This window comes from Pimephales promelas, chromosome 23 (genome assembly GCF_988280905.1).
Source record: "Pimephales promelas chromosome 23, fPimPro1.hap1.1, whole genome shotgun sequence".
Taxonomy (NCBI): domain Eukaryota; kingdom Metazoa; phylum Chordata; class Actinopteri; order Cypriniformes; family Leuciscidae; genus Pimephales; species Pimephales promelas.
Genome location: NC_142791.1, coordinates 6489713 through 6511279, shown reverse-complemented (window position 1 = coordinate 6511279; position 21567 = coordinate 6489713). Strand labels below are relative to the sequence as shown.

The following is a 21567-nucleotide window of genomic DNA, read 5'->3' as shown; positions in this document are numbered from 1 at the left end:
TTCCCCATCCTGGAAAATATGCCATGCTTGCCACGATCCTCTATAGAGCCGTCACAGTCTGCTTTGTCATTTTTCTTCTACTGCTGGAACCCCTATATATAACTTCCACTTCACTACTGCTTCTAAAATGAGTTTAAATGAGCAAGAGAGAGAGAGCTCAGTTTGTTCTCCAGCCATCCTCGTATGACAACCTAATTACAATTCAAGCTGTGCTGTACTGCATGCAAAACAGCCGCACATGCTGATATGTAGAACAATCTTGTTAGTTTTGAAATGCATTAACTGTTCTGGTTGTCTGTACACCAGAGGGATGGACTAAGATGTCTTATCGGCTGTTAAAAAGATTCTCCTGTTGCTTATCATATATGTGTGTGTGTGTGTGTGGGGGGTGACCTTATCTTTCCTGAGTGTGGCTCAGATATCGCTGAATTGACTTTGGAAAATGGAAATGTGACGTACATGATTTTAGTGTGGTTTTCAGCGTGATAATCATAATGGATAAATGTCCTTCACTCGCCAGCAATCCTATTGACACAAGCACACTCGCTCTTACCTCCTTGCACATACAGTATTCAGACATGCCTGCACACATTAATAGTATCTTTTAATTTAGGACTGCATGAAATTGAATAAAAACTAACATCGCAAAACTGACAATTGGGGTGTTCAAAAAAATATTATATGGGTGCTGGATAAACTCTTTACAGAAACCATTTAATATGGCTATAAAATAATGATAATTATTATGATTATTGTGATTCTAAAAAATTTAAACAAACTGAGAAATGTTGTTATAATGCTGTTATACTTTCAAATAAAGAGTATTTAATAGAAATAAAATAATTTCATATTAAAACTTTTAAATTACCGTGCTAACCCTACTTTTTACTTAATCTTAATTTCTTCTTTTAAAGGTTTATCAATCATGGTTTAATTTTAGATTTCAGAGTGATGTGAAACACAGCAAATGAAGTGAGCTGCTCAACACTGTACCATGAACTGCACACATGAACGGTGTTGCACGTCACACCATAGCACATACCTTTTCTCAGTGTTGTGTAGTTCCACAACATGCCTTCAGTTTAATGTTGCATTGAAAGTGTCTAGAAAAACATAAATATAAGTAGCAATAGTATTGCTATACTTTTCTGTCAAAACTAAACTGTTAAAAAAGGGCTAAAATTGCGACCTAGCAACAGGCAGGACAGCATTTATTGTGGGTCTGTTTATGTTGCTGTGCTCATTTCTGCATAAATATCCATAAATCTTCAATAAATATTTTTTCCTTTTTTTTATCTTATAGTTTTGTTAATGGCTATGTATTCAGTTTGTGGGCCCAGGTCTGTCTGTTACCTATGATATTACTTTGTTTTTTTCTGATTTGCAGCTGACTGTAATTGTTGTCTGCAATTTGAAACTGATTGTAAACCCCATAGCTGTAAGTCTTTTGTTTACATTCACTGTCTGTCCACACCAAGCCATTACTCTCCTCTCACTCAGCCTCCCCCACTTTTTTGTTTGTATTGCTCACTCCTCCTTTCTTTATCTGCATTACCTTCCCCCCTTTTCGCTCATCCCCTCTCAGGCATTCTCGGTACGATGTGTTGCCAGGAGACAGGATTCTCTACCTATTATGAGTGCACAAAGGGGGTCTGCCATCACCAGCGCTGGGGCTCACGAGACCGGCGTGAGAGGGAGAGTTTGGAGGGGAATGGGAGTGTGGGAGATTAAAAAAATGGCGGACAGAGTGGAGAGTGTTGAACTTGTGGTGGGCTTTGGCCTCATTCTAGTTGGTCTAATTGCTTTCTTTTAAACCTCGAAGGATTTCTTGTCATGCTCAGCTGGTGGAGGTCAAGAGCAGCCAGGCAGAGATAGATATTCTTAGAAGTTAAAGTCCCCTTGAACCGGAAGTTACAAACTACTTTTCTCCAGTGTTGTGATGTATTTTCAAGTGAAACGGAATATTGAATAGAGGGCGGGGTTTTTCTTTAGTCTCCTCGTCTCCTTCTCTCGCTCATAGCAGACTAATGGGGTCACGTCTTTTTAAAAATGACTGAAATGCACAGATAAATCATTTATAATAAACACTACAATATTACATATAAAAATACGAATTTAAACATTTTATTTCATGGCGACTTTAAGGCCCCCTTACTCGAGAGTCTAGACCTCTACGCTTGGCGTTCCTTACACTTGAGATACGACTCTGTGCCTGTGCAGGACCTGCTCATGTGACCACATGTGTATTTTGAACTTGAGATTCTGTGATATCCCATGTAGTTTTAGTAGCATCAGCTTTACCGTATCTGTTGTTTATGTGGAGTAGTATTACATATGTTTCTGCCCAGACAGCAGATCCTGAGTCTGTTCTTGATTAATATCTCCTGTCTTTTCCTTAATCTTTAAGACTTTTTTCATGCAGGCATGGACTATTCTGTTTCCATTTCTACAGTGATTACATGATCCCCACAATGTAGCAAGTCTTGAATTTGGTCTCTTTTCAAATGGGCATCCATTTGTTCTGCTTCAAACTGATTGGGAAATTTATGTTTAAATGTGTAATTTTAATATTAAAGAATTTTATTTGGTGGTGGTGACACTTTGTTCTTGTTTTGTGGCAGTCAAAATGGTGCCCAATAATGTGAAAATGAACAATGAATTTTGGTACGTCACGTGTCATTGATTTATTTTGATGTGAGGATGTTGATGTTAGAAAACCTTCAGCTTGCATTTTAATTGAGTGTTGGTTTCACTCACCCTTTTACCCAGTGGAGATAATCTAGTAGCTCAGCACACTGAAATGAGTCTTATTCAATCACATTTTCCTTGCTGGAAATGAACCAGTTGTGAAATGTCACTGCTAATGCTCTAACGTACTATAAAAAGACCATCACCTGGTCTTTACATGTTTTTTGTATGCATGATTAATGTGCCGTTTGGTGATTTAAAGATCAAATGCTGAATAAATGGTTATGATATTTAGAACGATTATACATCTGTTTGCTTGTTAAACATGCTGTTATGCATGTGTACATTACTTATGCAATGAAAATCACTTTTTTTGTTTGCAGCTATGCTTAGTTGATATTCAGTTCACCATTCTTGATCTGTATTCATGCTCTACTAATGGCCGATATTGATTACTGGCTTCCATCAGATAAGATAACTGTTATGTATTATTCCATTTGCATGATTAGAGTTGAGAGAAAAACGGTCATTGGGGTGATTTGATGTGTAGCAAAGCCCGTTTAGACTTTTGTCATTTTTGGTAATAAATTTGTACGTTCTTTAGTAATAGAATTTTATAGACGTAAGAATCAAAAAATTGTATAGTTGTGATTAGCATGGTAGTGGAGCTCAACACTACAGGCTTAACCAGATTTACGGCTCCAGGTGGAGAGAGTAGGCCTAGGTGATTGAATGAAGTCATGTCCTCCACACAGCCCTGATCTGTGCTTGAGAGCTGGCTATATTAATTAAAATGAAATGAAATGCAGCCTTCAGCCAGGGTCACCAAAGGATCCATTCGTTTAAAGAATGACTTTGATCACTGGAAAACGAGCATATATTACCGCTAATGGGGGATTTCTGAATGGCCCATGGCAGCAATATTCATTTGTTGACTTCAGTGCCACTTTTCATTTGAATTATTATTCCTTGTGCTATATACACATTTGTAATATTTTTCAATCCCACAAATCAGAGCGTTGATGATACCCCTAGGGAAATTCGCCCTCTGTTTGGTGTGACATCTAAACAATCCTCTCTTATATAATGCAGTGTAACACACCCTTTAGTTTAATTCTTTTTGTGTTGTGTGAAACGTCCTTTTAAAATCCCGATTTACAACCAGTCCCCTGTTTGTGACTAAAGAGAAGAACATCATGGGTCTGATCTCAGGTTAATAGCTTGTGGCAACCTCTTCAACAGGGATGGGCAACTTCAATCGTGACGAGGGCCAACATTATTTCCTTCTTACATACCAAGTTACTAATTACAGATTACTAATCTCACAACTTTTACAGTCTTACTCAATTGACTTTTTATTAAGTGATATCAATTTATATTGAATGCAATTTGTTTTTAAAGATTTTAACTATAAAACTGGTGAAATTATGCTAAACGAATGGGAAACTTAGTTGACAAGCAATATTAGCCTACCCCAAACAAATGAAAACATCTCAATTGCATTGTCTGTCTGTAAATTTGCAGCAACAAAATGTATATATGTCCTTTATAGATGTTTTTTTTTCAATCCTAGAGAACATTCTCAAACTCAACCTCAAAGTTAAAAAAGTGCTTATTCAAAATTTTTATTTTTTATTTTGTTCATTTTAGTGAACTTTCACATTAGCGTTCACAATCCTACGCTGTAATTAATACAGGGATCGGCTGGAAAAATAGTGACCTCTCCTGGTTTGATTTAGTTATCTGAACAAAGCTTTCCATTACTTACCTTTCAAAATATTGTTTTAAAATTGATCATCCGAGTGGTCCAACAGGTTGCATTTAAAGACATTGTGGCCCGTATAAAAAAAAGTTCTAAAGTTTCAGCTCTATATCACTGTGAACGTCTAAGGGCTGAGTCAACTGAAACTTTAGAAACATCCCATTCCCACATGTACTTTACAATAACTTTTGGTCTTTTTTCAGCATTCATCAAGATATTTTAGTTATTCATTACTTTTTACATATTTGATATTTGTATATATTAATTTGATATTTGTTTATTAGCCTATTCCAATCCTTTTTACGTATTTGTATATTATTAGTATTTATTTAATTTTACACTGTTAATTTTTAACCCATTTTGCTGTTTAGCCATGTAATGGAAATACCAACATCACATCCTTAGCTGAAGGTGACAACTGAGAATTTATGTAGAAATGTAGAATTTATTTGTGGTCATTCTTGACTAAAAAGAAATAGTGTTTACTATGTATCATCACATTTTTAAGAGAAGGTAAAAACTGTTGGCCAGTATGGATTTTTATAAAAAAAAAAAAAAAGGCATTCATACAGGCAGATGCTTTATTTTTGAGGTTTGTCTGACTCTGAGCCCCCACCGGGTTCAGAACCCCACTGTTATCTGCTCTGTTAGTTGTCATTTACTGACTGATGTCCATTCCAAGAATAGATGATGATCTCTGATGTATTCATCTTGAGCCCTAATGAGGGCATGCAACATGCATATCTTCTCATACCACAGAAATCAGTCATTGAGCACATTTACATGCACACCAGTATGCTGATAACTCACAAAAATTAGCTTATTGAAATAATCTGTTGTCTGGGTGTATGCAAACCATTAACCCAACAAGACTATTAATAAATCAGTTTATTTCCTGGTATTGACGTCAAAACAAAATAATTTGCTGCTGCATGAGATTTCAAGAAAAGAGTTTGATCAAGTTTGCAATATATTTCCTCCTACCGTTCTGCAATATGCTCTCTCTGTCTGGATGCACTTAAATTCACAGTAATGATGTTCCTGTCACACATTATACATGTGCACTTCAATAAGCTGACAGAAAGCAGGTTGATGCATTTACATGCTGGGCGAAATCAGTGTTAGGAGCAAAAATGTAGCGAAGACGATCGGTTCATGCTTAAGCCGTTCATGATCATACTCTGATAAAAGAAAACTAGTTGACACATTTCCATGATTGCGAGTTTAAAGCACAATCTGTTTAAGAACATGCATGTAAATACACTCATTGTCTAAGGATACTGCATTGCACAAGCTTTGAGTAATAATCCCGACAGTGATATCAAAACCATGCAATGATGAGAGACAATTTCTTATATTTATAGATGCAAGGGTGATGGATATGATTGGTTTTGGAAATAAGCTGCATCTATATTGTTGTTAAAAAGCATTATCTTTTTTGTTCTTCTCAGGCTCAGCCTGTGGACTACAGATCACATCCACTGGTCCTACATCCATTGAGAAAGCCAGCGGAGAGTCTGTGAAGCTGGACTGTCAGTTTACTCTTGCTTCTGATGATTCTGGGCCTCTGGACATTGAGTGGAGCCTGCAGCCCTCCGACAACCAGAAAGAAGAGAAAGTGGTGAGTATCTCATAGCAATCACACTAAAGTTTCTCTAGTGGAAAGCATATTTGATGTCTCATTATTCAAAAGCCTCTGGGAGGTTTAGGTTTGACTTTGTCCCTTGTTCCCCATTTGCTGCTTTTCCTGTCACAAGTTCTTGTTTTCAGAAAAACAAGCTCACAAAACTAGTTTGACTGCCTCTGTTGTATAAAGCAGAACAGTAACATTCCTTCCAAGTTATGTGTTCATTGACACGAGCAGCTCATTATCTAACGATTTTAGTGTCCTACACAAGGACCAGTTACAAACTATCATCAGCATCATACAAATAATAATTATATTTTATAATCCTATTAATATATATTCACAACATTTTTGGGCAAATTGTGCAGCCTTATAAACAAGTATTGTAACATGGAGCTTTTTCTCATACATCACAATTTGCTAATAGACAACCCTTGCTTTGATCTGCATCAAGCAGGTGCTGGTTTGTGTGTAGCACATCTGTCAGTAAGGGAAGTGCGGCACACCAGATTGGGTGTTTTATGAACACGTCCTGATGTTTTAGTGGTCTGTAAAGTTGTTCCCTGGATGGATATGTGTGTGGGTCCACATAAAGGGTCTGATGAATGTGCATTTTAGATTTATTGGATTTGGCAGCTCTTAGTTGATGTGGATTTGGCAGCTCTTAGTTGATGTTATGTATTGATGTTTTTGTTTGTATCTAAGTGATTATAGGTTCACTTCACTGTGAATTGTAGCCCGCAGAGGCACTGCTTTTTTTCTTGATCCACACAAATGCAATCTCTGTAATATAGACCTTAATGAGACCGTCCCTCACTTCTTTACAAAAGGCTGATTTCGCCTTAACATTGGGCTTGCAGGTAGAGTAAGCAGCCAGATATACTGCTTGTCTGCTGCAGCCCCTTCATGCAGAGATTACCTCATTCTCTTTCTCCCCAGAGATTATACATTTAGCTGGGGACAGAATTGGGTCAGGAGCCCTCAATGGTCGATCTCCCTTTGGTATCCTTGCACCTATCTTCCTCTCTCTCACATGCTCCCTACTCCATCTTTTTCCTTCTCAAAGCTCCTCAATTTCTTCTGTCATTTTACTTCTAATATTTCATTCTATTTTTATCGTTCTCCCTTTCCCCTCACACTTCTGTTCCCCTCAATTGCTCAGTTTGCTGTTTGCTGGGTTGTCCTCATGGGTATAGACCTGCACTCTTCCCCCTCTGTTCTGCCTGGCTTTGCCCCAGGACTTGAGATTCGTCTTTGACCCACTTCATCGTTTTTAATGGTTTATAAAAAGTTGAAGGTTGAATGTGGACTAGGTCCATGTTTTTTGTATTTTTGGAGAAAGTTCTAACAGTTATTATTGTGCCCCACTTACTTTGTAATAAAGTGTCTACATATTCACACTTTTCCAGATCATTTATATAGCTGGGCTTGTAATGGCAAATATGCCCTGTATATATTAGTATTGTTAGCGAGCACACCATAGTTACATGTTTATTTCGAAACATAATTAACCAAGGGTCCCAAAACCCTTCAAACAAATCATTTTACTAAACAGAAGATCTACTTACTGGTGTAAATGACACAATCAAAGTACATAAAATAAACAAATAATATCATGGTTGATGATTGATGATCTTCCAGAGCTGTTTCAGCTGTGCGCTCTTATTCTATGGCGCATGGTATAGAGTGAAAGAAACCAATCCAAGCATGCTCCAGCTGTAAAACCATGTTTGATTGGGTTCCACACATCATCCCTGTGTGTGTGTGTTATTCATAAACATCAAAAACATCTTGCCAACTTTGCCAACCCCAAAGTTTTGAACAGTAGTGCATGTGTGTACTAAATTAGTTAAAACAAAATAAAGGGGAGTTACAGATAAATACCAACTGATTGCCAAGTGTTTTGGTCCATCTTAGACATTTCCTCTTTTTTTATCTCTCACTTTTTAGTCCAAGATACAATAAAAGGCCTTGACACTACACAAACACATAAGGAAAATGTATACAGGAGAAAACATCTTCCTTCAAAACTTTTTTTAGTGCCAGTCTGGACTGCACTGCCAGAACTAAAACAATGAATTAACCTTGAACGCAGAACCTAATTTCCAATGATTGTATTCATTGTGAAGGTCTTTGGGACACAGTGAAGTGTGAATGATTCTCTTGTTTGCGGGACGCTACTGACGAGTTGACGAAATCCATACAAAACTGCATTGGTCATTAGCGTTTGCATTATAGTGAGGAATGGATGGGAAATGGGGGTGACACTCAGGGTACATGCACTGTAGTTCCATAATCTCTTACGCTGCACCTGCAATTGCACAATAGTCCTGCTGTGATTGAGCCTGAGAGTGACAATGGGAATGCAAAACAAAAGGATTGTTTAGAAAATAGAAGTAAACAAGCAATATTTTTACATGTATAAAAAGATGTTGTTTTAAATTACCCCAGATGCTGTTTTTGTATTCTTTGGAAATTTTGTATTTTCATATATGTATATGTGTGAGTCAGAGAAAGTTTCTAGTTACTTACAACTGTTGAGATCAGCATGTATTGTCACTTGAGTAGTTTGAATTATGACACACACTACCATTCAAAACTTTGGGGTCAGTAAGGTTATTTTTGTTTTTGAAATATGCTCACCAAGGCTGCATTTATTTAATGAAAAATAAAGAAAAAACAATGTAGTATTGTAGTAATATTTCACAAATTAAAATAACTTTTCTATTTTAAAATTAATAAATGTAATACATTTTAAAATTTATGTGAATTTTTTCAGCCTCCATTACTCTAGTTTTCAGTGTCAAATTATCCTTCCAAAATCATCGTGGTATACAGATTTGAAGAAACATTTCTTATCAATTCTAAAAACAGTTTTGCTGGTTGATATTTCTGAGGAAACCTTGATCCTTCCTGATGTTAGTTAATTATGTATTAAAAACTTATGTTTATTTTAAAATGCATGTTAATTTTAAAGCAGCCTACTTCAGTGTGATATGTTAACATCATCATGCTTAACACTGAGATTTTGAATAATTTTAATGTGATGATCAGATGCAGATATCTAAATCAAAGATAAGTTTGCAAAGACAAACCAATTTTCTTTTATAGCAGGAATGTGCATTTTAAGGAAGTTAAATAATCAGGGTAATTAAAATAGGGTCTTAAATGGGGTATTTTATTGTACTGTTTGATTCTTAATCAATCTATCTGTATCTGTGTTTCCCAATTGTGTTTCCCAAATGTAAGGGCTGTGATAATTGGTGCATGCTAGTTCCAGGTAGCATGCGGGTCAGAGCAGCATCTGTGGTTGTGCAGTGAAGTGTAGACACTGATGTAGACAGGCAGGCCTACAGAAACTGCCCGGGTTATAAAGCAGAGTGATCTCTAACACAGGTGACTCAGTGCTGCTTTGCATTTCAAACAAGCCTGATGTGGCCCTAGAGGAAGTGCACCTACCTAAAGGCATACACACACACTCAAGTGTAAACAGATACACAAGTGAACACAAGTTCAACACAAGTCACAATGTCCTTGAAGACTTGACTCATAAATAACGGTGAAACTGCATACTGACCCCCACATAGCAAGACTAATTTTTTCCCACATAGTAAGACTAAGTTGTGATGAAATTGAAGGAGCAACAGATCTTTTCTTCTAATATTGTGAGTGACGTACACCCGAGTATAAGATTATCAAAAAGGGAAGAAAAAAAAAGAAAGAAAAAAAAAAATTGAGATGTGGGCTTATCACTCAAAAATGAATGAGTTTCGCTGTAAGATCAATAATGTGAATTTACAAAATAGTTTTTTTTTCTACTTTAAAGGCCAGGCTAAAGATCTATGTTTAATCATTGGTTTCCTTCTCTTATTTGATTAGACAGCTCATTCCATAGTTGGATGATAAAAAATACATTATGATAAAAATCTTAAATTAATTCCTTGTCCCTGATTGCTATCTTGTATCTTTTGGTCTGTTTTAGACATTTTTGAACTGTTTGAACTGTAGACTGTTTGGCTTTTTGAATTGAAGTATGTTATATAGTACCTGTATGTTGCTCCAGGCAGTTTTCCTTATCCTCTTTTTATTACATTTTAGTTATTAGACATGGAGTGTTCTACAGATGTTGCTGGATGTTTCCTTGAAGTCCTGTGGGCAGACTCCATGTGACATGTATTAGGCCTGCTTACTAAGTGATCATTTGGACAAGATGCTCGTAGATTCTGCAGATGTTTGAATGTGAAAGGAAGAATGAGGTTGAGGTCCCCCCTCCCCCCCTTTTTTATCCTCTCCTCCTTGCCCATGTGATGAATATTGACTGATACATTCATTAGGATTCTGAGTGTCTCCGTGCTCTTGTTCCATTGCCCTGAGGTGCATTCTCGGGTCTTCTAAGCTTGATGCAAGACACCATGGAAGGCTGTCACCTCTACAGCATCATGGAAATGAAGTGGTGGCGATGGGGAGAATTGAATGAATCCCATATTTGTGTTTGTACAATGTCTTTAAGCCAGAAACAGACCGGTGCTGTCTCTTCATACGTTGCTTTTTAAGACAAGCATATATTGATGATTAACTCATATATTGATGATTTTTACACCGTATATTTTTTTACATTGCAAGACAATGTTATTGGCCTATTCATTTGTTTGTTCCAGTTAATTTGATAAGGAGTCATTTCATGGTGCCCAATTTAAGTGTTACCAGCTAAATGAGACATAGTGAGAGTGTATAATTAAGTTTGCTTGAGTAAAAACAAAAGGCTACAATTCAGATAGTTTATGTGGGGAATAAACTTACTTAAACCAGTTACATCCGGTGCTGCGTCAGAAGCCGGTTTTGCATTAGGTAGTGATAGTGTCAAATTACACTTGCTGTTTATTAAAACGTCCTGCGGTTAACGTGAATGATGTTAACAACACTGAGGCAGTTAGCTGTCACACAAGAGTAAAAAAGAAGTTATTTAAATTATATATTTCGAGCTACATCAACAACTTTGAGGGTTAGTATTCTCTCATATCATACGAAATCCAACTAGCGAATCAGCGTTTCTAAAATCGTTGTCTCCGATTCTAGAAAACTGATTTTATTAAAGTTTTGGCGCTATATACTTTGCCTGCACAACGCGCTTGCGGAAGTTAAGAAGCTGTTTGAGATTCTTTCAGATACACGTCAGCAGGGTTCGTGCATAGAGCCTATTGGCGCTGATTGACGTCGCCAATCGGGCGTTCATGTTTTTTCTCTGTCTATTTGAAAGTTAGGCTAATAAACATGTTGCATTCTATATGGCCTGATTATGTCATTTTATCACGTGGGGTATTGAAATTGTGCTTGAATTCACGCTCCCGTATTACTTTCGCTTTCGTGATCGCATGTACTCTGTGAATAGGGAGTGGCGGTGCTGAGCGCGCTTTCTAGTAGATAAGACATTTGTCTCTGTTGTGCAATGAATCCTTCACCATGGTCTTGTCTGTCATCTTGTTACTTACTCTCATCACATGATCTGTGAATTCTGATTCTTTCTGCAATACGTGTGACTGTGCAACTTGTTTCAGATGAGCTGGATGAAATCGAAGCGACTGTTATCCAACTGATTGAAATGGTTTTCATTTTTATATAAAAGCAAAATGACAGTGGAAGCGTAACCTAAACTTAGCGGTGGCATATTCTATCTTAACTTAACCCTCACACTTCTTCATGGCAATATCGTTAGATGTTTCACCTCATTGAGAAAACTCGTCACATTTTAATCTCGTGAGATCTCATGGCACGAGATCTCGTCTCAGCCCTACTTGTGAAAGAAGCCGTTCATGTAGCCCAACAAGAACGCTTTAAGTTGTAGCATTGAAAGAGCAAATATTTCACTTGTGCTGAAGGATGTTTTTGAGATAAGGAGGTGCACTGTGTTTGTCTAACTGACTTTCAAAAGCAGAAAATTAGGCTGTAGTCTGAATCTTAACATTGGTTTGGCCTTTTACTGACACCTATACACTTTTTCCCACCCTGTATGTTTGAATTAAAATGTTGAGCAAAATGTTTAACAATAAGAGGTTCACTTACTAAAACATGATTCTCTTTTCTCATTTCTAATTTCTTCCCACAGGTGATTGTGTACTCTGGTGACAGGGCCTTTGAACACTATTATGAACCTCTTAAAGGGAGAGTCCACTTCAACTCCCCTGATCCTAAAAATGGTGATGCCTCCATGAACATCATGGGCCTGAAAGCCACAGATACGGGCACATATCAGTGCAAGGTGAAGAAGGTTCCTGGCATAAGCAGCAGGAAGTTCCTACTAACTGTCATGGGTGAGTAATAAATATAAGCTTGTAAATCTCTAACCTTATTTATTCAAAAATGCTTGACCTATTTGGCATTGTTTTGAAAAACACTCCTCATATTCCTTGTATTTTTTCTTCTGGAAGGTGAGCTATAAAACATAAGGGAAAGTCCTGAGTGACAAAGTATTGATCTGGACCATAAATGCACAAAATAAAGTTTGATTTCACAGGCCTTCTGACATGCCTTGGTTCAAGGTCTGCATCGATCGCTGTCAACAGCAAATGTGACATCAGTGCTACTTCATGTGTGAAAAATCACCTGTTACTTGTGTTGACTAGTGCAGGGACAGAAACACCCTAGGCAAACATGTTCTTGCCAAACAAGGCCATCAGAAGCAACTCCCCAAACAAGATGACGAAAGTGGCGTCACTTCCCGAAACTCGATAACCACATGACCGAGATGTGTATTTGCATTACGGATGCATGAATGGCAGTAGCTGTAAGATGGAAAAAGAAACAGGAAAAACAAGAATTTATACTGAGATCTGAATACTGAAATCCTTAAAATGACCATTCTTTTAGTGAATTGTCTGGTGTCTTATAATTTGTCCAAAAGTTTGAGGTATAATTTAAAAAAGATAATGTATTCTGCAAGGATGCATTCGATTGGTCTATTTCAAATAAATACTTCTGTTTATACACATACAATATTAGGATTTCTCAGAAATATTAAGCAATACAACGCTGATAATAAGAAATGTTTCTTAAAGGGATACTCCACCCAAAAATAAAAATTCTGTCAGCATTTACTCACCCTCAAGTTGTAGCAAATCTGTATGAGTTTCTTTCTTCTGCTGAACACAAAGCAAGATATTTTAAAGAATGATTGGAACTTTGGCACCATTGACTTCTATAGTAGAAAAAAATAAAACTATGGAAGTCAATGGTGCCAAACAACTGTTTGGTTCCAATCGTTCTTAAAAATATTTTCCTTTGTGTTCAGCCGAAGAAAGAAACAAATACAGGTTTGCAACAACATGAGGGTGAGTAAATGATGACAGAAGTTTCATTTTTGGGTGGAGTATCCATTTAAGGACCAAATCAGAATTATTTATGAAGTATTGTGTGATACATGGCAGCTTTGCCATCACATAAAATAAATAAAATGTTTTAAAATGTATTACTGTTTTTACTGTATTTTTGATCAAATAAATATAGCATTGATGAGAACAAGAGACATCTCTCAAAACAGATTAAAAAATTAGCGAAAGCGTAGCAGTTGTTTGACTTGAGTGTCAAGGACTGTTTGGCAAGAGCCGACCTGGCGATTGGAGGTGGATCATTGTTAGACAGATGGAAGGACACAGATTGGTTGTGCTCTCAGCAGTTGATGAATGCAGCTGTTCTTTCTTCGCCTGTTCCCTTCATTGTCCACCCTCATCCTATCGCTGATGACCGCGGGGACTCTGTACCTGCATTCAGAGCAGATGCTGTCTGGCTGCGTGCGTGTGTTCCTTACTAAATGCGTCTTCGTCAGAGATAGCAGTCCAAGGGCATTCACTTGAAGGGGCTGTATGCCACCTCAGAGAGGCATTGCTCTGCTCTGTTTGAAGACATCTGCCCTGTGTTATTTAAATACTAATGTATTTATTTTGAATGGGCTTTACTTTATTAATTTTAGTAATTTTCTGTGCTTTGTCATTATTGTTATTTTCATTTAATTTTATATTTAGTTTATCACTTTACATATTAAAAAAAATCAGTTTTAGTACTTTTAGTCTTTTATTTCAGTTAGTGCCAACATTTCAAATTTTTTCAAAACCATCATTAAGTGGTTGCTTATCACAATAGAAAGTTCTTCATGGGTGTAGTGTGTGTTGGATTTGCTCATTGGAATGATTTAAAGTTAAACAACTCATTTCACATATTGAAACAACAGTGCGGCTCATTCCAAGATTAATAATCATTTTGTTGATGCTATCAACGCTTCAAGTTGAGAACTTCAAAAAGGAACTTTCTAGTGTTCAAGGTGGAAAATGTAAAATCTGTCCCTTCCCAGACAGCAAAAAAAATAGAAATGCTTGACCTTTTTCTTTTCATGCTTTTATGCGTCTGGAGTGTTATCAGGCAGTTTGACTTTTTCGTTCTTGTTTTTCTTCTCGCCTTTTTGCCCAGTCGAGTGTGATCAACTACTGACACGCTTGCCTTGATCTCACAAGCTATAAAACAATTTCACCTTATTGAAAGTAATGTCTAATAATAATTGTCTTTCTCACAGAAGCAGATACAGGTCATTAGTATAGCTGTGTGTCTGTTGGTTTAAGCAACTGCATTGGATTATCAATCTACACCTTGATTTCTGGTCTGTCCATCACCACACATTTAAATTCTCCATCAGGGGAAGCTGCTGTGCTCTGACCCCTCATCCTATTAAATTGCTGTTCCTGCCTGCTGTTAATCCTCAGGTCTCTAAGCCTCTGTCCCAGCAGCCCCAGAGATCTGTTTTTACAGCTTCTATTATCAAACGATGATGTCAATGCTCAAATGCCAGCGCCCTGCCCAAGGTTGGGAGGATTCACAAAGAGCAACTATTGACATTCTTCTGTCTGTCTTTCCCTCCAACTCTCTCTTTCGTTGTCTCTTTGCCCTCCTTACATGGGTCTCTGTTTCGGTCTCCTGGTTTTAATTTGGAGTTTTGTTTGCCTTTGAATTCTTAAGTCATCTCCTGCCAAGCGAGGAGGGGGTCTGTTTGTGCAGGCTTTAGTTTCTACACAGATCTCCCTATGTTCTCCACCCCTTCCCCCATCCAATCTTTCACTATCTTTCCACATCTCTTCCTATCACTCCCTCCCTTAATTACATAGATTTCACCCACTTTTTCCCTTAAACCTGCTGTTTTTAATGCATATCTCTCTCAACACACATGCTGGCTGGCTGTCTGTCTGCCAGCCCCTTTCCCACTCTCTCCTTCTGGTTTTGTTTGCGCTTTTATCTCAAAGAATGTTGACACCCACTGCGCTCTGATTTTAATTAAGTTGATTGGCAGCACCTGTAATAGCAGCATCTGTATCCATTACCCTGATCATGGCTTCCAGTTCCTATGCTTTGATTAGTTATGATGCAGTGAGAGAATGCATATGGGTGGAGTGAGAGAAGGGCCTCAGGGACTTGTCCTTTACATTTGTGATGACATTTGCACTATGTATGAAGCAGAAGGTGATATTTCTGCCTTTAGCTGGTCAGATTGGAATGGTAATATTTTCCTTTTTGAGATATAATTGTCTACACATGCAGTCTCATGTATAAAGGTCATACATACTGTGTAATTCTGTGCATAAGACTCGTAATTCACTCTTTGTACAAGTTCTGTATGTTTAGAAATCTTATTTAGCATGATATCATTGTTATCATTAAATAATGCTTTGTCTTTGATTGTTTCATGCATTAACTAAAAGGTTTTTCAAATAATTTGCAAAAAGAAATAAATTCTATAGTATTGTTGTTACATTTATTATTATTGTTAATATATAATTAATAAGTTATTGATATTATTTGTTAACTTGATATTATTAACTATTATTATTATTCATAATATTATTTTATTATTCATCATGTGTTTTAAGTTATTTAAATTGCTGCCTGTCAAGTCTGTACACTGTCATGTGGAAAATTTGCAATGTAACCTTTAGAAATGACACCCCTGTTATTAGTAGTTTTGTGTTAGTGTTTCTAACTTTCTCTCCTTCCTTTTTCCTTTCCCTCAGTGCGTCCTTCTAAACCCAGATGTTATGCAGAGGGTCAAACTCAGGTGGGGAAAGACATGATGTTGAGGTGTAGCTCTGTGGAGGGCACACAGCCGTTGCAGTACTTCTGGGAGAGAACCACAGGCAATAAACTAATGCCACCACTGGCAGTCCTCGGTAAGTTCCTTTTACTTGTGTACCCTTATAGAGATCTGATAAACCGTCATAAATGGTGCCATCAGGTGCCGCAGTTAAAATGAAGAATCTGTCTCCTGCTGTGCACAGATCCAGTCGGGGGCACCATGAGTCTGAGGAATGCCACTGAGGCAGCTTCAGGAACGTACCGATGCCTTGCAAAAAATCGTGTTGGAACGGAGGAGTGTATGGTGGAGGTCAATGTCATACAACGTAAGTCTTCAAAAATCTGATTTAAACATTCAAGTAGCAAAGTAGCTGAGTAAATAGCAAAATAGCTGAGTTTCAAACTCCATCTAAGGTACTTCTTCATCTTGTCTTTGCCTTATTTATCTGCTGCTGTAAGGTCAATTTTTGTATCTAGAATCGAGGACCCCATCGAAAACGAGATGGCTCATCTTAAGGGCCTATTTCTCTTTAATAAAAATGTCAATATATCTGATCTATAGTATTGTGAATGGGCTTATCATTTATACTCTAAACCTGTGCATCTCAAGAACAATCTATCTTTCCCTTTGCAGCCCCTAACACAGCCGGTGTCATCGCAGCTGCAGTAATCTGTGTTCTGCTGCTTCTCATTCTTCTCGCCCTCATCGTCTTTTGCTGCTGCCGTGCCCGCCAAAAGAAGAAGTACGAGAAGGAGATCGCCTATGAGATCAGGTACTACACACACTCTTGGCAAAAATGTCCTAAACAGTTAATAAATGGGTTGGCGTGTATGGTTGGGTTGCGTGAGATTGTGGTTAGGTCTAGGGGTCAGTAAGCTGGGCTAAGTTGAGTGGGGGATAGAGTGGGGTGACTCTGGGACGCCAGGGTCACTGTTGAGCCCCTTGAGGTGTCGTGGGCTAGTCGATGAAACACTGAGGATGCAAGGTGCCCACTTGAAGACCCTAGAGATGTCCCCTACTCGGCTCAATCCAGACGGTTGTCATGGTGGTCCACTAGGGAGACCACACTGTAGTTGCAGCCGTCGTGTGTGCTGACGCAGCAAGTACACTGCAGCCGTTAACGCCGGACAGAAGGGGAGTCACACCACCATATGGAAAGCAGCGTAAATGGATGGAGAAGCATAGTTTACTGTAAAGCAACGTCTTAGCTTACCTTGGCGAAAGCCAAGTATAAATCAGCATGAAGTTTTAACATCTACTCTCGTGTAATGGAAATCAACCTTTTCCCACAAGACCCCAGAAAAAGAAAAAAAAAAACTGTTTTTCCAAACTGACTTGTCTGGAGCCTTCAATCTAATAATGAAAGGAACAAAAATGGTATAGAAAGGTAGCTCTTGACCCAGTTGCCATTTGGTACGTGTCACTGTCCCTATGTCTGTTTGATTCACTCAGCCTTTATTCAATCGCAGGCCTCCCCCGCATTTACTGATGACCAAACAAAGCTGATGGCCAGTGAAACTGGCTAGCGGTGCGATCACCCTTCCCCTCTCACCCCTTTTCTCTTCAAACGAAAGGCTGGTGTAATCAGTTCTGTGCGTTTGTTTGTTCAGTCGATTCCTGTTCTGTCAATGCCTCTCCCCTCTGTCCCTCTCTCGCTCCCCCGGCCTATTGAAATGGCATTCCTCACTGTGAAGGGGCAGGCTGTGGGTCAGGCCCTTTATTAGGCCCCCCTTGGACCCCAGAGCTGGACTCTCTGTCTGGGAGACTTGCGCTGCGTCACTCAGGCCATGACAAAAGAGGATTATCCAAATAAGCCAGTTTCTCTTAGCGGAGACCCCGCTGTTTCTATCTTTTGCTGTGTTCTCTGCTGTAATGGATTATTGCTGCTGATTACTTGTTAATTTGGAGGTGGAAGAGCAGGGCCTGATGGGCTACACTGGAAATTCGTCCATAGTTTTATTTAGCCAATCTGAGGCCAAAGCAGCAAAACAAGCCAAACTATTCTTGACTCAGCTGCTATTCGAGCCTCATTGTGCCCCATCCCTGCCTCCGTTAAAGTTTGATTCTACCGCAGGATGAGATGTTTCGTTTGACTTGACTGGTCCACAATGTTCCTTCCAACCTTTTCTCCGGGATATCATTTATTTAGATTTTAGTTTTAGTTTTATTCATTTATTTTGCATTAATTTGCTTTTATTCAACAAAGACTTCAAATTAAAGGAATACATTTTACATTGTTACAATATTTTGCAATATTACTGTTTATAACTGTATGTTTCATCAAATAAATGCATCCTTGGTGAGCATAAGGTATTACTGACCCCAAACTTTGTGCATAATCTTAATGTTTAAAAACACTTCTGTCTATGAAATCAGACTCAACCAACAAAGTCATGTGATCTAACCGACATGAGGAAAGAAACAAAAAGATGAAAACAGGCAATTATATCATAGAGGGGATCCTGATTTGATGTCAGATAAATTTGACCTTTGGTGTTTATTATTATTATATATTTTTATTAAGGTAAGATCAGTTCTTTCAACCTTGTTTTTAAGAAATCTCCCTGACAGGTTTGATTGAACACTTTTTTTTTTCTCTCCTTCCCACAGAGAGGATGTCCCTCCTCCAAAGAGTCGTGTTTCTACCGCGCGCAGTTTCACCAGTGTGGGCAGCCAGCGCTCCTCTCTGGGCTCCATGTCTCCTTCCAACCTGCATGAGTACACCAAGCCTTCGTACGACAAAATACCCTCTGAAGAGTACGAGAGGCCCCCTAGCCATGCCCCTATTCCCCCACCCAGCAGAATGGCCGGTCCCAACCTCAGCCGCATGGGTGCCATTCCCGTCATGATCCCTGCCCAGAACAGGGATGGGTCTATTGTGTAAAGTTGATCTGGGATCAGTCTCTGCACATTTTGACTGTCACTATTCTATCCATTGTTCTACCGGAATTTGTGAAGGAGCAAATGAAGGTCTCTGCAGAGAGATCAAAGTGAGCTGAAATCCGATTAAATCAAATTTGACTTCCAGAACTTTAACAAACATTCACAAAAAACTTTATTCAACGGGATGCGGAAAGGTGATTGGTATGCCTGCTCCTGTTTTGTAAATAATGCAGTGCATGATGTTTTTTTTTTTCTTTTTAATTAGAAGGCCCTGTCTGATGTAAGGCACTTGAATTGTGTGCCTATTAAGTGTTCTCCAGAGGTAAAATGAACCCAAAATCAAACTAAATTAAATGTATGTGGTACAACTCCATTTTTTTTATCAGTTTGAAAAATTTTAAGGCAACTTAAACCATTTATCTATGACAATTATTTCATCTTTATGCTCCAAAAAGACTGGCAAAGATTTACTCTATGGGAAGTATGTGGGTTGGCTTTTTTTTCTGGATGAGATTGTTTTAAAAAAAAGATTAAAGCGTTTGTTTGGATTGAAGATTATTTACATGCGATTTGTAAATAACATAATGAAATAGATTTATCTGAAAATGAGCTAATACTGTGACTCCTAACCTCCTTGGCTTTTTTAATGGACCATTTGGCAGTTTTAAACCCCAATCGGTACATGTCAGAGGGATTAGTATACAAACCTCTGATTGGCTTGTGACCCACAAACCTCCACCTCCCCCTACACTGCAGCGTAGTGTTAGTCGTCAAAGTAAGATTAAAGGGTTTATTTGAAAAGATGCTTATGCTGGGTGGTAAAATACGGTTCATTGAGCAATCAGACTTGAGTAAGCAGCCACCACCACTTCTCTGCTCCAGCTAGGCCAGAAAAGCTGATCACAGATGTCTTTGATTAAAGAGCTGCATAATGCTCAAACTTTAACAAGCTATATTAATCCTAAACCTGCATATGGCTTGGCCGTCAACACACCCCGCTTTAAAGCTAATTGTCATTTTGACGTGTTGTGCAGTTTTATCAGATGAAGGACATCTTATTGAAGGGTTTGTTTTACATCACATATTCAGTTTAAAGCAATTGAATAATCACCATTTAAACAGATGATCATCCATAGATTTATAGATTCTTTTTTTATATTAATAGTGCATTGATTAGGATTTAGTATGAATATGATTTCTTAACATCGCATCTACCATAATCTTTACCTGTCATGAAGAAACATTACAGTCCTCACGGTGTGGATTACTTTATATTTTATCCCGCAGGGTCATCCTAATGTTCACTCTGTGCCTTTTTTAACTTTGGGTTTAATGAACTAGTGTATCACACAATGAGTAGGTCCACATTAGCAGTAGAAGGTAAATAATACATGAACAATTACAAAACTATCTTCAGTTGAAGTATATATTGATTTGTGGTGAGTGGCAATGCACAATCTAACGCTATATGATTTGTTGCCAGTCTCTGTGCAACAAATATTACTCGATATATTGATATATGTATACTGAACTTTTTCTCTGAAATGCTGGTTTTGGTCTCATGGGAGAGTATTGTGTATGCTGACAACTATACACTTGTCTGTGTCTGTCTGTTGTATACAGAAGCAGCCTTTTCACAATCTGCTTGTCTTTTAGCCAGGGTTGAATGTGTAAATATATTTACTGTAAATGTTGGGTGCGATTGATTGCGTTTGTCTTTAAGTCTGTACTATGTTACCGCTTGGGTATAGGCTGCAAGTGTGATGAAGGACATGAGGGTGATCAGGCTAATCATCCACCATCTGGATAAGGTATTATTAACATTTATTATACACATTTTGTCATTATCTGAAAACACACACACTCGTGATTTCCCTGGGCTTTTATTTATTAAGCCTCTAAGAATTGGGTTGCTGTTACAGGATCAGTTTAGCTTGTTTAAACGTAGAGACTAATGCCAGTGTAAACACAGAAATCTGATCCTTCATCAGTAAACCTTTACCTGCTAGCTCTGCAAATCAGATTCTTGGTACCGAAGGATCTGTTTGGATTGGGCCCGTTTGATATTTCATAAAAGTAGAGGTTAGGCCGGTTCTCTGTACAGTGCCATTTAAAGAGATAGGAAACTCTCCTTACTAATAAGAGACAACCAATGATATTAACTGTAGATTTTGTTTTTCTTTTAAAATACTGTGTACTAATATTACAAAACTTTTTATTCTCTTCCTCTTTGTTTGGGTTGCACATCATGTAAAAACCTCATTTGATTTTTTTGTGTGCTTTTTGTGATGTTTTTTTTTAAATAAAAATGAAAGCTATTATTCTACACACGTTTTCTGAGATATTCACTCATTCCCTCCTCTGCATCCTGCTCTCTGCAGGCTACCGGCAATGCTGTCGCTTTTCAGAGTGATTAATTTTAATCTCCTGTTGATTTCCACCTCTAACTCCAGGTGAGGCCATTCTCTCGCCGCCTAATGACCACAATTAATCAATGAC

At 38.0% G+C, this 21567-nt stretch overlaps 1 protein-coding gene across 1 annotated transcript in view; it reads left to right on the top strand.

Moving 5' to 3' along the window:
* Nucleotides 1-19621, top strand: part of cxadr (CXADR cell adhesion molecule) — a 44031-nt gene extending 24410 nt beyond the window's left edge. Inside the window, exons 2-7 of the mRNA XM_039667461.2 lie at nt 5902-6071; nt 12181-12385; nt 16124-16279; nt 16388-16510; nt 16819-16957; nt 18796-19621. Of these exons, the coding sequence (XP_039523395.2) occupies nt 5902-6071; nt 12181-12385; nt 16124-16279; nt 16388-16510; nt 16819-16957; nt 18796-19069 (1067 nt within the window). The 3' untranslated portion in view covers nt 19070-19621. The remainder of the gene's footprint in view (nt 1-5901; nt 6072-12180; nt 12386-16123; nt 16280-16387; nt 16511-16818; nt 16958-18795) is intronic.
* Nucleotides 19622-21567: the final 1946 nt, after the last annotated feature.